General features: G+C 39.9%; 1 protein-coding gene across 2 annotated transcripts in view; it reads right to left on the bottom strand.

The window, feature by feature from the left end:
- Positions 1 to 8,559: 8,559 nt before the first annotated feature.
- Positions 8,560 to 18,201, bottom strand: part of slc4a3 (solute carrier family 4 member 3) — an 84,862-nt gene continuing 75,220 nt past the window's right edge. For both annotated transcript variants that reach the window (XM_079253761.1, XM_079253762.1), the window contains 2 exons: positions 15,872 to 16,045; positions 8,560 to 9,588 (listed from right to left, as the gene is read on the bottom strand). In XM_079253761.1, coding sequence (XP_079109887.1) covers positions 9,511 to 9,588; positions 15,872 to 16,045 — 252 coding nt within the window. In that variant the 3' untranslated portion in view covers positions 8,560 to 9,510. The remainder of the gene's footprint in view (positions 9,589 to 15,871; positions 16,046 to 18,201) is intronic.

Here is an 18,201-nt window from a genome sequence, read left to right as displayed (position 1 = left end):
TGTTCTAAACGGTAGTATCCAGACTGTTATCCCTGCTATGGAGGGTAGTATCCAGAACGTTGTTCCTGTTCTGGATGGTAACAACCAAAAATGCTGTTCCTCTTCTGGACGGTAGTGTCCAGACTGTTGTTCTTGTTCTGGATGGTAGTATCCAGATTGTTGTTCCTGTACTGGCTTGTAGTATTCAGAATGTCGTTTCTGTTCCAGATTGTCATATCCAGAACATTGTTCCTGTTCTAGACAGTAGTATCCAGCGTTTCGTTCCTGTTCTGGACGGTAGTGTCCAGACTGTTGTTCTTGTTCTGGAATGTAGTATCCAGAATGTTGTTTCTGTTCTCGATGGTAGTATTCAGCATTTTCTTCCTGTTCTGGATGGTAGTAACTGTTACAATGAGTTAATCATTGTAACAGTTGAAAAGATAGTCATCTTTTCATCAAACACTTTTTTCTCTTACTTAAGTACATTTTCGGATTACTTCCTTGTACTTTTACTGAAGTAATATTATTTTAAAGTGTTACAACTGGAGTGCAGTTCTTGGTTACTATACCCATTGGTTACGAGAAAAGAAAGGAGTCAAAAGAACATGTTGATGACATGAGATGAGTCATTTTAAGTGACATAAAAAATATTGTACAATTAAGTTAAAATGAAATTGTTTCAAATATGTTCAGAATAAAAGCTACGTCGAGAGAATGTTGATGTTTGGTGTTTTCACAAAAACATCAACAAAGAAAATTTAAATTTAAATAAATGTACACTTATGTACTCAGCTGCAAAATCTGGATTATTTTCCCTGAAATGAAAACAATAGTGGAAATTCTGATTGGCTGAAACTTCAGCGATCTATCAGCGACACCAGCTGCTGATCAGAAAGTTCATGTACAGTCCTGCCTGCGTACCTTAAGAGAAGCATCCTACAGAATTAATGCAAACCAGTAACCATCAGTTTATTAATATTAGACTTCAAACCTACCTGCATAATTGTATCCTTCACTTTAACCAGATTGTCATCTTGGCAACCATGACTGGAGCTGATGGGATGGGGCCAGTTCTAGTTCCTAATCCACGCTTTTGAACATATAATCACTGTGCAACACCATGGCACACTGATTCACATCATTCAACTTTTACAGATGTTACAATTTACAAAAAAAATAAAATAAAAATAATGGTTAATCAATTTTTTGGAGCCTGAAATGAAATATTTGACCATTTCTGAGCATGCTGTAGTCAATTGTTTCACAGCAGAAAACTTCCTTTTTTTTGTCTTGTTTCTTTGTATATTTAAACTTAATTCATTTATTTCTTCTCCATCACGGAAGCATTTGCATAAACATTAGAGGCACTTGTTAATAATAAATAAACTCCATAAACCAACTAGGGAGCGTGTGAAAATAAGGTTTTAAAATAAGTTTGGATTATTTGGATTATGTGCAGAAGTGTCAGGAACTAACACATATTATGCATTTGGTTCAAAACTTAGACGACAGTCACATAGTGGTATTCATCTATTTTGGCCATGTTTTGCTCTGAAATCATATTTTTCAGTTTCTGAACATCAGCAGCAGCAAAGCAGAGACACAGAAATAAAGTTATTTTACCGTTTCCCGACCTATATGACAATTTTATTTGTATTTAAACAAAAACATTTTAAGACTGTGAAGGTCAGCAGCAATTTTATCATTTTTTAATCTTCTTTGTGAACGACTACCCTTTACACCGTGGACCATCATAGCCGTCACCCATGCTTTTGGTTTTGGCAAAATAATGTGTGTTTATCAGAGCAAGATGTGTAAACGTTCTGATATCTGAGACGTTCAGATAAAACCCTGTTTAATGTCAAGTCCTATTTACATCAGAGTACTTAAAGACAGACCTTTTGCTAAAACATATTAAGCTGAAAGGCTTTAAAGAGACATGTGGATGTCTGTTTTTTTGTGGAACTGTAATAAAAGTTCATGTCATTTCCACTGGACTCCTCTGCTGTCAGTTGCATTTATGTCACAGGAGCAGAAACTGTCAAAGCTCAGAGAAGGAAAGCAAATAGTTCGCTTAGAAAGACCATTTGGGATTTCTGTTGGTAGAGTTTGGAGGTAAAATGTAAAGATAAACAGAATGCCATGGTTTTATCACCACATAGTTTATTCCCTGCAGAACATTAACAATGTGTCCAGATGGTAAAAATCAAGACATTTTACTATTTGATGGAAAATATTGGCTCAATTTGAATCTGATGGCAACATGTCTGTAAAACGTTGGACAGAAGCAACAAACTGCTGAGAAGTAACTCATACAAATCACAGACAACTGGAGGAGAGAATTAGGTGCATAAAAACTTAACAGGTTACAAAGGATCTTTTCAGAGAGACAGTCTCTCAGGTGTACAGATGGATAGACATTCATAAGTCCGAGGCAAACTGGGTGTATAAATTGAGGAACAATTTAAAAAAGTTTGTCAGGATCAGGAACTGGATCAAAAACAGACATGTTTGTGGTTTGGTTGTTAGAACGGCAAAGTGTAAAACTGTTCCGTGGTCTGATGGTTGAGCATGTGGGATTGTTTGTGGACAGCATGGACGGCGTGTCCTGCAGACTAAAGAGGAGAGGGAGCATCCAGCTTGTTATCAGCCTGCATCTCTGATGGGATGGGGTTGCATTAGTGCCGATGGCGTGGGCAGCTTCCACATCTGGGAAGCTCCATCAATGCTGAAACATCTGCTCCCATCCAGACAACGTCTCTTCCAGGGAAGACCTTGCAGGTTCCATCATGCTGGACCACATCCTGATGGTGGAGCAGGAGAACTGGTCTGCTGCAGTCCAGTTTCACCAGTACCAAACATCATGGAAGCAGCTGGAATCCTGCATCAGACCAGAACGGGACAACATTCCTCTCCTAAAACTCCAGCAGCTGCTCTCCTAACAATTAAAGCTAATATTTTCCATGAAATGGTCAAATATGTCCGATTCAACATTTGATATGTTTATTAATAAATTATGAGTTACATTCTGATTTTATTTCCATTTTAAATTGCATCACAACTTCTCTGGAATTGGGCTTTTAATTAATTAATTAATTTATTATTATTATTTTTTTTATTGAGTTATTTTTTTTGTAAAAGACAAGGCGGAAACCGAACATTTTCTAAGTTGTTTTTATTTCTTTAAATTTTATGAACATTGTTACTCACTCAAGAACTTTGTCACTAATTAACCTCCATAAATCAAACTTGTGAAAACACAGTCTTATGAAGAAGTCCTGGAGTCTTTGCCCTCCGTTTCCTTCTGCAAACCTGCAAACCCTGAAATATAAATACTCGACTGAAAAGGTCCATTAATAACACAGCTCACTTTGGAGGAAAAAAGGCGGCTTGGGGTTAATGCAAAGCACATTCTGTGACTTATTAACTCGGGGAGCTACAGAGTCAAACACACACTGCAGCAGGTGTGTGCTTCACATCAAAGAGGGGCTTCAAGTGGAGGCCTTCAGAGAACAATCACAGAAAAAATATGATTAATTTACAGTTAAACTTCTACGTCACCTCGCCGGAGTGAACCCATAACTCTCTTCTCTTGACCTTTTGACTTCGTTGTATAAGATAAAATCCTGGGCCACTCGCTGGTCACCCGGATCGCTCCACCAAAAAAAAGTCAACAAACTACGAGGTTAGAAAGCGATATTTACAGATCGAAGGTCAGTTTCCCCTGAGACAGAATTACTGCACGGTTCATCCAGTCATGAGGAGCAGTTGTGACTCTTTTTTTTCTTTCTGTGGTTATTAAGTGCTGACTCTACAGTGGGGTTTAAGGGTATTTTACACAATACCACAACATCAGGATGACGTTCTGATCCGTTTGGCCCCGTTCAGTTAAAACACAGCCTGTTAGAGGACTGAGTCTGAAGCGGGCAGATTATCTGACACTTTGATCAGTGAATCTGTGCTGGTGTTTTAATATAAACACAACTCAGGGCTCATATTTACTTCCAGCTACTGCATGCATTTAGCCAAAAAATATGTTTGTTTTTCAACCAGACTGTAGATTTTTTGGTGGATGAAGGGGGAATTAAATGGATAAGGCTTCATAAAAAGCAAATAACGATACAAGACATCTGTGAACTCATGTTGGTACGCCATCCAAGCGGAGCAGAATGCCCAAAGTGGAGGATTCAGCCTCTAACCGTGTACTGTCACTGTAGACCCCCTTCTGTAAAAACCATCAATATCAGGAAGCTCAGTCCTCTGAAATATGTTCTCCTTGGCAGGTATTAGCAAAGAAGAGCCAGACTTCATCCTGTTCATGTAGAAATATAGTTTTTATTTTGGGACTGAACATCAAAATATCTGATGAGTTAAATATCTTCCAGTGAGATAGTAAAACCTCCTCAGCAGTGACACTAGCTGTGTTTTCATTCCCCCTGCACTTCCACAAAACCTAAATATCACAATGAACATCTGGTAATGAAAAAACCTTCATTTTGAAAAACATTTTAAATATCCCTAAAAGGTTTTACGCTCTTTTTTTTCAGGCATTTTGTCATAGAAGTATACTGTAAAAGTGTACTGGAAACACATATTTGCATTTACGTGTCCACAGGTGTGCATGGGGTCACAAGCCCAGTTCATTTCAGGTAAAGATGGCATGGCGTGGATGGATGGAGGAGGAGACGGAAATCTTTTTACAATTTTTTTTTTTCTTTTTTCTCATTTTTACAAATGAGTTAAAAGAAAAACTGCCATGCATGATGGAAAACAACAGTAAAATGCAGATTTTTACAAGGAATTACAAAGTTAAACGAGGGAGAAGGGTTTCAAAAAGCCGCAGCAAGTGGAAAACCTTGAAACAATCCTACGTGGCAATCTGGAAAAAACTCCTGTAAGAACTGGATCTGATGCACTAAACACCATGGACACACCTATAAATCAAAGTTGTACTTTGTTGAAATTTTAAAAAGGTCATTTTAATTTGGTGAAAAACTTATAGAACCTCAGAATACTTTGCATAATTTGCACCGAAAGATTTTTTATCGAATCAGTCTCACGCCAATGGGAACGTTCACATTTGGGATGAAAGTTCATACTGTGGTGGATCTTTCTTAATATTCGCATTCAACAGATACACAATCGACCAATCGGAGAAGTCATGCTGACAGTGTCACCAGAGCACGGCATGAGCTCTGCAAGTTTCACTTTGTCGCTGCTACTTCTTTCAAACTTGGTATCACCATGGCTGACAATCACGTTGTCTTTTTTTCTGTTTCCTCAAGCCTGCAGCTAAAGCGGGTCCTCAGATTGTCCCACAAACATCCTAAAGTCCAACTTGAAGCAGCCATGGTCCAGTTTCAACCCCCGCCCCCCGGGTTCTTCTCGCTTTTCTACAGTAGGATGAACCCAGTGGCAAGTCTAACCCAGTGCCCAGATCAGTGACAGTACAAAATTACTCTGTAAATTACTCTGTAAAACTTTGTGTGAAACTTTTTGCAATCCAGATCAGAGTGATCAGAGTTCAAAGACCCCTCAAGGTTTTATTACATCAGAGGCTCTGAGGATGGTGGACTTTGTCATCTATCTGATGTTCGATCTTTGCCCATCAGTTTTAAACCAAACGTTATTCAGGGAAAGGCAATGGAGATAAGGCTTTGTCGGAGCTATGAAAACAAAAAAACTTATTATGAAGGATCATAAATAATATAATAAAATAAATAAATAGAAACTTTAGGTCATCTATTATCAATGAGACTTCCCAGAGAGATTAACGTCATGTTGGACATTTCCATATAAACCATTGATAGCATGTTCAGGCTTGATCCCACACACACACACACACACACACACACAACCTTTTAAACAAATTTAGGTTCTTATTCTCTTAGTCCACAAGAAAACAAAAAGTAAACTTTTCATAAAATGAATTCCAGTGTAAAGGTTTTCAGTATCCCAGGGCAACAGTTAATCACAACTGATTGTGATTAATCACATGCTTGTGCACAACATTAAGAAACAAATTCAAAAGTCGTGTATTGTAATTTCATTTTAAATGTATGTAAATGAAAGGTTAATAAATATTGGCTTGGAAAGACTTTTGCTTTTCAATAGCAAGATCCCCTTTGTGCTGTAGTTGTAATATTTATGGTAAATCTTAAATGTAATAAAAATCTGTGACAAAAGATGTGAGAAAATGGATAAAATTTTAGGATTAATTTGTTTTATTTTGTGAAATAATCTAATGGAAATGCAGCGCCAGACATCTGTAAGTTCATCTTCTGACGTGAAACTGAGGAACAAACCACCTGCAGCTTCATCCGGGGCCTCTGGCGCATGTGGACTCGTCATTTTTTCCTGCCAGTTTCTAATCTGTGGAAATCGTCCTGCCTAGAATTCATACTGTAGCCTGGCACACCAGACTGGATTGGTCCATATATTCAATACAGAGCGACTCAGTCTAGAGTCCCTCCCCTTCGGTCTTAAACAAACCGGCCACTCTGATTGGTTGATCTGTGGAGACTCTTGCCTCACCACATATTTTTCAAAACATTCAAGATGGCAGATGGACGTAGCAGGAGTTAATTTCTTCTACGATTTCTATTATTGGATTCAAAAAGTGACACTTCTGGACAGTGTAGGCTGCCGCTTTACTGATGTCACTTCCGCCATTTTTCTGATTGGTCTTCTCCATGTTTGTCCCGTCTGAGAAATCCGTCAATGCGAGTGAGTCCCCAGACTCTACGCTGGTACAGTGAGAGAATCTGGCTTGCCAGGCTGCTCATACTCCTCCTGTGGATGGTGATGCGTTTTTCCCTCCATTTTAATATCTGACCACTTTTTTTTTAAACTTTCTGAGACATGTTGACACCATTGTTCACCTACTGACGCTCCTCGGTGTTGGTATATTTTTACATTTTACAACATTATCTGTTAGGACTTCGACCTCACATTCCAGAAAATTCCTCTTTTTTTGGCCTTTTTTTCCCCAGCTGAGCCGTTACAGAAATGAGATCATTAACATTTATCAGGGACGTTTACCTGACTTTTTATAGCCAACGTGGGTGTGACAAGATGCTCCCTCACATGCGCCAAATTTAGTTTTGATCCTCAATTATGAACAGAACCAGGTGTGGGACGTGCGTGTGCACTGCTGTAGTGATTAACATCTACAACATTCTACCGGTTGTCAATAGCTTAATTAGCTTACTTTATGTACTTCCTCAACAGTGATCACTCCTCTCCGTTGTCGTGAGATCAAGTCAATATTTATTGTCTTTCTGTTGTTCATTGGTTTTTAGATCAAAACAGAGTCACGCAACGGTGTCAAAAACATGAGTTTGGTGAACGTAGAGTAGAAAAACTGTTTGCCTCCCTCATTAACAACACCCATGCAACTAAAATCATGACCCTTAAGTTACCCCCGCTACAAGCGTCACGATACGTGATACCACCCCCTGGTGGATGGGGAACTTATAAAAGAAACATGGCTCCTACAACTGCTTTATGAATCAGGAAGTTTTTCTTGTTTCGCTGCATATGCCATCTGTGGTCATCTTACGCACAGCTTTAAAAACGAGGACTGAGATCAAGCTCTCCATAAGTGAGTCAGGTGTGTTGCAGCAGGTGAACATGTAAAACCTGGAGGATCCTGGCTGTAGAGGGATGGGAGAAGGTCCCTACATGAAACCATCTCTTGGGTTCACTGGAAATGTTGTAAAAAAAAGAGAAACTATCCACTGGGCAGCAGTTGTCTTGATGCCAACAAATCTGCAGCAACTGTGTGAAGCTGCCATCCAGTATGGAGCTTTGAGGAATGTTTCCAACACCGTGTTGAATCTACGACACCATGAATTCTTCTAAAAGAAAACAAGGATCCAACCTTGTACTAGCAAAGCTGTCTGGAGCTGGAAATCACATGTTCAAATCCCAGTTATGACTCACGTTCGGGATTCTGAGGATCTTGGCGAGTAGGAGACAGAAAGGTCAGACATGCTGCCTTCAGGTTAACTGAGCTAAATGAAGCATAATATTCAGCCTCATACGAGGACGTCACACATTTGCTTGTCTGCACCATGACACTAAATTCTGTGGAACTGCAATGTGTTAAACACTAACTCTGCAGTTTAGAATTATATTAATATCTGCATCTATAATTTTGACTGTATGTATGAACAAATAACTGCATATAATTGTAAATCATAAAATTTCAGTGAATTTCAAACCCCACAAAGTTAGAAAACATCTCTAACACACGTTAAACTGAAGCTCGGGTCTCAGGAGGCTCATTTTACTTTAAATGCACGAGTCATTAGTGGGATTTGACTAAAGAATCCACTCACAGCCCTTTGATCAAACGTGACATTCGTACATCCAACAAATGTTGGACAGCGTCCATCATTTTCACAACTTGTGAGGTTGTTTTTCCAGACGGGTGTGTGTGATTCTGTTGTTTATGACATCCGTGGAAGACGCACCAAGCTGTGGAAGTCTTAAAAGGACAAGTAAAAGAAGAGATGAATGAAAAGTGGAAACTTTTCCACAGTTTTCTTTTTATTTTACATGAATCTTATAGCAGTTTCAGGTATTTGGAGTCTAAACACCACTGAGAATCTTGCATGGCATCAAGTCCAAACATCACAAAATAAATAGATACAACAAAGTAGAAAAATAAAGGTCAGGACCATGTTAGCTAAGGTCACGATAAAAGGACCAGTAGACTGGTGTGAGGGGCATCAACACCTAACAAATTACAGTAACAACCCTTGAAGCGGCTCGCTCAGTCCTTTGGGGAGTTTGGCTTCAAGGAGACGGTGAAGTTTAAGGAGGGAGGACTGCCGGGGGCCCGGCTGGCAGCAACAAAAGCAAACTCCAGTCAAAGCTAATCTCTAAAAGTCTGTACAGAATGGAAAAGGACGACTTATCTCCTCGTAGCAACTGAACGGTAATGGCCGTACGGCGAAGACGAGGAACAAGGCAGCAAAACTACAGGCAGTGAAATTAACTCAGGGTTTAAAGATTATTTCAGGGTCAAATTATCTGAAAATGGTCGTTTTGATGAAAATCCATTTCCTGAAAAACAAGAAAAGGAAGTTCATCCTTTTCTTATATGTGTGCTTCTTGTTTTTTATGGTTCCGAGCCAAAATTGATCCAAACTCTCCAGCCTGTCGCCCCAGAGGTCACTATAATCATTGCACTTATGCCCAAAACCTGCAGAGTAATTAAAGGGATGAAAAAAAGGATAAAAAGTTTTCATGTTGCAACGTTTCACAACGTTTACATTGTCCATGTCAGGAATGCACTACTCTCTGGCCTGTGACAAAACATCTGTAGTGAGGTTAAGGTGACACCACCACAAAGTGGAAAAAACAAAGCTAAGTAGCGCTAATCCCGCCGGGGTGTCCATAGGTTTGCAAACACCACTACAGGAGCTCCTCTCGCCGTCGTCATGGCTACTCAGACATACTGAAGGTTTCCAAAGAGGCTTGTGTGCTGAAACAAAGTTCTCATCGGCAGGATCTGCTCTGGATTTATACCAGCATGTGGATCTCGTTGTACTCGTCTCGTCCGTCCTCGTCGAAGTTGGGAGAATCCTCATCGCAGTCCAGCTGTGAGAAGACAGTGTGAAAAGGGCTTTAGTTTGCTTAGAGATGGAAGACTGATTATACTGCATGTATTTTCATTTATGCAACAAATTATTTCGAGCCTATCATGTCCGAGCCGTTACCAGTCGAGAGGCGGGGTACACCCTGGACGGGTCACCAGCCCATCACAGGACCAAACAAACAAACCAACATAAAGGATGCAGGAAATTATGGGAGCAGCAGCAGACCTACCAGTTTATAATTCAATTCAATTCAACTTTATTTATATAGCGTCAAATCACGGCAATGCCATCTCAAGACGCTTTACAGACAGAGGGGAAAACATAATGAAGGCCAATTCATAATAGCCTATATAAGGAAACCAACAGATTGAGTTGAGTCCAACTCAATCTCCCATCCTGAGCAAGCACACTGGCAACAGTGGGAAGGAAAAAACTCCCTTTTAACAGGAAGGAAACCTCCGGCAGAACCCGGCTCAGGACAGGCAGCCATCTGCCTCTGCTGTGTGGGGGGAAGAGGACAGAAAGACAACAGACAACAGGAACTGCTACTCCCGGCCAGGGAGACCTGCTGAGACAGGAGACATACATGTTAATGATGCAACACTGTTATGGGGGGGTAAAAGAAAGAGATAAAGAGAAAAAGAAAGAAGCTCAGTGTATCAGGAAATGTCCCTCAGCAGTCTAAACCTATAGCAGCATAACTAAGGTATCCTAACCATCCCTAGCTATAGGACTTATCAAAAAGATAAGTCTTCAGCCTAGTCTTAAAGGTGGGGTGGGTGTCTGCTTCCCTAACACTAACTGGGAGCTTATTTCATAAGAGAGGGGCCTGATAACCAAAGGCTCTGCCTCCTGCTCGGCTCTTTGAGACTCTAGGAACCACAAGTAAGCCTGCAGTCTGCGAACGAAGTACTCTGCTTGGTATATAAGGAACTATGAGGTCTTTGATATATAGTGGTGCCTGGTTGTGGAGGGCTTTATATGTAAGGAGAAGGATTTTAAATTCTATTCTAGATTCAACAGGCAGCCAATGAAGAGAGGCTAAAACTGGAGAAATATGATCTCTCATGCTGGTTCTGGTCAGGACTCTGGCTGCAGAATTCTGGATCAGCTGAAGGCCTTTCAGGGCATATTTAGGACAGCCCAGTAATAGAGAGTTACAGTAATCTAGTCTCGAAGTAACAAAAGCGTGAACCAGTTTTTCTGCATCACTCTGAGACAGAATGTCCCTAATTTTGGCTATATTACGTAAATGAAAGAAGGCTGTTTTAGTAACCTGCTTAATATGTGGGCCAAAGGACAGGTCAGGGTCAAATATTACTCCAAGGTTTCTCACTGTAGCACTGGAAGCTAAAGTAATGCCATCCAGGTTCATTACAAAACCGGAAAATTTAGCTCTGAGTTTTTCGGATCCAACGAGAATTACTTCAGTCTTATCTGAGTTTAAGAGGAGAAAATTTCTAGACATCCAAGTCTTTATGTCTATGAGACAATTTTGTAGCCTATTGGGCTGATTTGTTTCATCTGGTTTAAAGGATAAGTATAGTTGAGTATCATCTGCATAACAATGAAAGTTTATTCCATGCTGTCTAATAATTTTGCCTAAAGGGAGCATATATAGCGTGAAGAGTATTGGTCCAAGTACAGAACCTTGAGGAACTCCATGACTTACTGTAGTTTGGGAGGAGGACTTGTCATTTACATGAACGAACTGAAGTCTATCAGATAAATATGATTTAAACCAGCTTAACGCTGTACCTGTAATTCCAATCACCTGTTCTAGTCTTTGTAACAGAATGTTATGATCGACTGTATCAAATGCAGCACTAAGATCAAGCAAGATAAGTACGGACACAAGTCCTTTGTCTGAGGCCATAAGAAGGTCATTAGTAACTTTCACCAATGCTGTCTCAGTGCTATGATGAGCTCTAAATCCTGACTGAAACTCCTCGCATAAATTATTTCTGCTCAGGTGGGCATGTAGCTGAGCTGAAACTATTTTCTCCAGAATTTTGAACATAAACGGGAGGTTAGATATAGGTCTATAATTTGCTATCACCTCTGGATCCAGAGATTGCTTTTTAAGTAAAGGCTTGATTACAGCAGTTTTAAATGATTGTGGTACATATCCTGTCACTAAAGACATATTGATAAGACTTAGTAGTGATGTATTAATTAAAGATACAGGTGGATGGTTTAGATGAAGCTATTATTTTAGTTAATTCAGAGGGTTGGACAGGACAGAAACTATTTAGACACAAGTCAGATCCTGGTTCTAAGGATGCTTCGGAGACCACAACAGGCTCAACATTATAGGTAGAAGGAAGAGTATTGTGAATTTGATCTCTAATAGTGTCAATTTTATTCCTGAAAAAATACATGAAATCATCACAGCTAAGTGAGAAAGGAATACATGGCTCCACAGCGCTCCGGCTCCTAGTAAGCCTAGCTACAGTGCTGAAAAGAAACCGAGGGTTGTTTTTGTTTTCCTCTATCAATGATGAATAATAAGCTGTTCTTGCCGTACGTAAGGCTTTTTTGTATACGATTAAACTTTCTTTCCAGGTTAAGTGAGACTCCTCTAGTCCTGATGAACGCCATCTGTTTTCCAAACGCCTTGATGCCTGTTTTAGAGCTCGAAGCTGGGAATTAAACCAGGGAGCCTTCATAATCTTACCTAATTTCTTCTTCTTTAGGGGAGCAACATTATCCAAGGTTGTACGCATTGAAGCTGTTATAGTATCAGCATGCTGATCAATCTGAGCAGGAGTAAGGCTTAAAGGGGGACTCTCGGTCATGCTAGCACATGGTAGAGGTGAAAAAATTGATTCAATTGATTGTTTAAATTTTGTAATATTATTGTCTGATAAACATCTACTATACTAGAATTTATTTTTGGTCAGTGAGTAATCAAATAAAGTGAATTCAAAGGTTAATAAGAAGTGATCGGACAAGACAGGGTTTTGAGGAAATACTTTGAGCTTATCAGTCTCAATACCATATGTTAGAACAAGATCAAGAGTATGACCATGAGAGTGAGTGGCTCCATTGACATTTTGTGAAAACCCAATTGAGTTTAGAATAGAGCTAAAGGAAATGTTTAAACTATCATTTTCATCGTCAACATGAATATTAAAATCACCTAGTACAATGACCTTATCAGTAGTCAGCACTAACTCAGACAAGAGATCAGAGAATTTGGTCAGAAACTCGGAGTAAGGTCCAGGTGGGCGATACACTAATGCTAAAAGGAGCGGTTTCTCTGAATTCCATTTTGGATGAGATAAATTTAATGTCAGGAATTCAAAGGATTTATAGTTAGTTTTGTGCTTAGGATTAATTAAAAATTCGGACTTAAAGATAGCTGCAACACCTCCTCCTCTGCCTGTAGTTCTAGGAATGTGAAAGTTTAAATAGTTAGCTGGCGTAGCTTCATTAATACTAACATAATCCTCTTGCTGTAACCAGGTTTCCGTAAGACAGAATAAATCAATGTGGTGATCACCTATCAAGTCATTGACTAATAAAGACTTATTTGGGAGGGATCTAATATTCAGTAGGCCACACTTTATTGTCTTATTTTCAGATTTTATTAGATCCATTGTTTTTATTTTTATGAGGTTTTCACAATTAACCCCAGAAGTGTTTTTGTGTTGTTTAATTCTTACTGCTGGGAAGTTGTATAAGGTCGGAATGGGGTTTTGGGTGGGCGGCGGCAGGTGGGAAGCTGCAGAAAAGTGTGTAGGACTACAATTCTGCCTCCTGGTCCCAACCCTGAGTTGTCAATTTAGCTGACTAATAAAAGAGTCCATATTGCTAGATAAGAGAGCGGCTCCATCCAATGTGGGATGGATGCCATCTCTCCTAATAAGACCAGGCTTTCCCCAAAAAGCGCTCCAATTATCTATAAAACCCACGTTGTTATCGGGACACCACCTAGACAACCAGCGGTTGAAGGATGACATGCGGCTAAACATGTCATCGCTGATTAAATTTGGCAAGGGACCAGAGAAAACTACGGAGTCCGACATGCTCTTGGCAAAGTTACACACCGAAGCAACATTAATTTTAGTGACCTCCGATTGGCGTAACCGGGTGTCGTTACCGCCGACGTGAATTACAATCTTACGGTATTTACGTTTAGCCTTAGCCAGCAGTTTCAAATACGATTCGACGCCGCCCGCTCTGGCCCCAGGAATGCATTTGACTATGGTCCCCGGTGTCTCTAGAGCCACGTTTCTGACTATGGAACTACCTATAATCAGGGTTTCTGCCTCAGCGGGTGTGTCGCCGAGCGGGGAAAATCTGTTAGAAACGTGAACAGGTCGGTGGTGGCCAGTGGGTTTTGGTTTGGGGCTACGCTTCCGCCTGACCGTCGTCCAGCCCGCCTCGGCTCCCGGCTGCGCGGGAACTGCTGAGGGACGGCTCGGGATGGCTGCCCTGGCTGGTAGCTCCGCACTGGCTAATGGGGGCTTGCTGACTAACTGCTTCTCTAACTGAGTGCGGAGCTGGGCTTCTAACTCACAGAGCCTCGCCTCCAAGGCTGCCAAGCTGCTACACTTAATACACCTACCGTTATCACTAAAGGAGGCGGAGGAGTAGCTAAACATCAGACACACCGAGCAAGAAAAGGCAGGGGACCGGGGTGTGGGAAGAGAGCTAGCAGCCATGCTAAAACCGAGTGCTTGAGCTGTTTAAGTCAGTAAACAGAAAGCCAAAGATCCCAAAAATAAATGCAATATATAGAACAGTGGTTTGGGAAGATATTGTGCGCTAAAGTGAGTGGTTGGTTAACGATAGATAGAAGTTAGAAAGAAGTTAAAGGAGCCAACACGCTTGGGAAACAGGAAATGACACAATACGTTACCGCAACGTCAGCACGTCCGATTATATACTGGTTATACTGGTTAATGGAGGTTAATGGAGCATAAATGGGTCTTTAGAGCAGTGTTTTTCAACCTTTTTTGAGCCAAGGCACACTTTATGTCATTGAAAACTCACAAGGCACACCACAAACCATTTTGTTTTGTTAAAAAAAAAAGCCCATATTATTTATATAAAGTCCATCTTGTCAATGTGGCCTTCAAAAAGGAATTTTATTATCTTTCACCTGGGCCCTGAATGAACACAGAGCTGCTTTTTAGACCAATCAGGTGAAATTGGATCAATTCTCAGGGCACAGTGGTTGAAAAACACTGATCTAGAAGGTTTATGGATCATATGTAAAGTTTGCTTGCCGACATAGAGGACATTGATCAGAAAAAAAGAAATCAGATTGAGTCTTGACTTTGTGTTAAAATGCAGGACAGATGTACTGTTGTTTTTTTTTTTTTACTTTTACTTTCAGACTAGCAGAGTTAAACTGTACTTATGGTTTCTCACACAGTCACACAATCAGCAGCTACCTTTGCCTCTGGACCATAACTGGTCACGCCGCTTTGATTCACACAGATCATCCAAACTGATAGAAAAAGTTTCCTGATTGTTTATATTCTTTAAAAAAGGTTTATGTCCATCGCCTGCTCTCACAAACTTAAATCAATGAAATAAAAGCTTCCAGAGAAGCAGCTGTTAAATCATTTCTAGCATCTTTTCCTCTTAGAAAACCTTCAGTGCTGCTCTACAAATGCTCTCTTGTCTGTTCCAACTTGTTCTTTCTCTGAAGTTTTGCTTTCAACGTCCTGCGTGTGAACAATGCTGAAGCCTGAGCAGGCAGATCCTTATCTCTGAGATTTCCCGGGAATACTGCGACATCCTACGGTAACTTTCCTCCTCTGAAACCTTTATCTTCAGCTGAAAGAGGAAGATGAAATGCTGAGATGTCCAGAAAGTTTCAGCCTTCCTGAAACACTGAGGTTTCGTGAGACCTTTGGATGAGCACAACTCGAGCTACCAAACAGCTCAGAACAAGGCTGTTTGTCGAAGTTCCTGACAAAGCCAATCTTTTAGGAATGACTTTATTCTGACAGTGATGACATAAAGAGGGATTAAAAGTATTTTATAAAGTAAACTTGATGCTCGGCTTCAGCAAGAGCTCTGTCGCTTTTCTCTAGTGAGGACTCGGAGTAAAGAGAGATATTTACACATGATTTGAAGAAATGTAGAAAACTTTCTTTTATCAGAACGGAAAATGATCAGAATTTAGGGGTTGAAGTTTATCTGCAACATTTCTCTGAAGGACAAAGCAACTTCAGTGTAGTGTTAAACTTGCAGTGATCCTGAAGCCGAGCGGATGAGATGATTGTGGCAAACATTCCTGGAATGCCCTTGTTACCCAAACCTACCGCCTGGAGCTCACGTTCCTCAAAAATCCTGGAGAGGATGAGGCGACGCAGCGGCACCGTCATGATGAGGATGAAGGGGAAGGCCAGGGAGGCCACCGAAGACTTCACAACCCACAGCGCCACGATGCATCCCAGCTGGATGATGGTGAACATGTTCATACGCCATGTCTTCACCTGAAGGGACACACAGCAGAAATGTCAAACAGCAGCTGTACAGGCAGGGTTAGGATGCATACAGAGACAAACTGCAAACACACTCAGGCCTGAAAGCTGTTCTCCTGCTGAAGGAAAATCTGACGTGACCTGAGCGCCATCTAGTGGAACGCAGAGTATCGTCCTGAAGACTGACAGGACAGGACGGATTTGTGTCATTAATAAAAACTGTGAAGTCTTGTTGGTTCTGAGGCCTGCGGTGAAAGGACTGGCTCAGTGCGGGTGAGACATTAAATACTATCTAGTTTGAGAAACAGGCCAGTGGCTTCACTGTGGACGTTTTTCATCAAAAACTACATGTGTGGAAGATAAGATTTAACTGAAATTTATTATTATATTTTTTTTAAATATAATTGAATAATGAATTTTAAACTAATTATTTCCTATTATTTATTTTTATTAAACTATATATTCATTTAGTTTTTATTTTCATATTAGCATTAAAAAGTATTAAATTAAATGACTAATTAATTAAGTGATTTCATATATATATATATATATATATATATATATATATATATATATATATATATATATATATATATATATATATATGTATATGTATATATATATATATATATATATATATATGTATATATATATATATATATATATATATATATATATATATATATATATATATATATATATATATATATATATATGTATGTATAATTTTATCATTATATGTTTTAATATTTTTTATATTTGAATTTATATTTTTGCCTTTATTTAGTAATCTTTATTGAATTGTTTATGTTTAGGTTTTCTACATAATATAAATATATTTTACTATATTTCATGAGAATATTATCACATTCATATGTTTAATACTCCTTTTTTTAAATTATTTATTTATTTATTTATTTTATTTATTTATTTATTTATTTAATTTATTTTTTTATTTTATTTTTTTTAAAAGAAAAAAATACTGCATTTTTATTGATATCTATTATTTACATGATTTATTTTTTCTTTTTATTATAACAATAATCTAAACAGGATCATATCTAATAATTATTATACAATTAACTAGTGATGTTATCCTAATTTTATTTTTTACCTCCAGGGATTAATAAAGGTTTTTTTCCTTCATTTATTTTAATTCTGTAACATCTGTGGAAGGTTTATTATGATGGAGGAAATGTGGCACTGGGACCAGGATGGGACCAGAGCTGGGACCAGAGATGGGACCAGAGATGGGACCAGAGCTGGGACCAGAGATGGGACCAGAGCTGGGACCAGAGATGGGACCAGAGCTGGGACCAGAGATGGGACCAGAGCTGGGACCAGAGATGGGACCAGAGATGGGACCAGAGCTGGGACCAGAGATGGGACCAGAGCTGGGACCAGAGATGGGACCAGAGATGGGACCAGAGCTGGGACCAGAGATGGGACCAGAGCTGGGACCAGAGATGGGACCAGAGCTGGGACCAGAGATGGGACCAGAGATGGGACCAGAGCTGGGACCAGAGCTGGGACCAGAGATGGGACCAGAGCTGGGACCAGAGATGGGACCAGAGCTGGGACCAGAGCTGGGACCAGAGACGGGACCAGAGCTGGGACCAGAGCTGGGACCAGAGATGGGACCAGAGATGGGACCAGTTCTGCACGATGAACATCTGCACTGACATAAAGTGACTGTGGGACGTCTGTGGCTCAGCAGGTGAAGTAGTAAACATGAAGATGAGATGGTTCATCACTTCTAGTTGTGTGCTCGGGTAAGGCAGTAACTGTAAACCTTGTCAGAATCAAATGCTCCAATGTACAAACAATAAAAATATTTAGCGGTGATGAGTGTTCAGTGAGAGGAGAAATGTACTGTGGAAATGCAGCCAGAGGGATGAATATGTTGGTGACCAAGTAGCCAGAAAGAAAATCATTTAATTCAGTTTCTAGTAAGTGATGAATAATAAGGTTGTTCTTCCAAAACAAAGCTGAAAACCATCCATCAGACCAGAATACTGCTGCACATGTTTCTAATAACTTGTCTTTTCTCAGGTTTCAGTTCCGTCTCGGACTCGTTGGGCTTTCTCACGTTGCTGTTCTGACTGAGTTAACTGGGTTCAGGCTTCGCTTGTTTCCCTGCTGCATTCGGTTATTCCATCTCACTGATG

The sequence above is a fragment of the Telmatherina bonti genome (genome assembly GCF_933228915.1).
Source record: "Telmatherina bonti genome assembly, chromosome: 15".
NCBI lineage: Eukaryota > Metazoa > Chordata > Actinopteri > Atheriniformes > Telmatherinidae > Telmatherina > Telmatherina bonti.
This window is presented reverse-complemented; position numbering and strand designations above follow the sequence as displayed.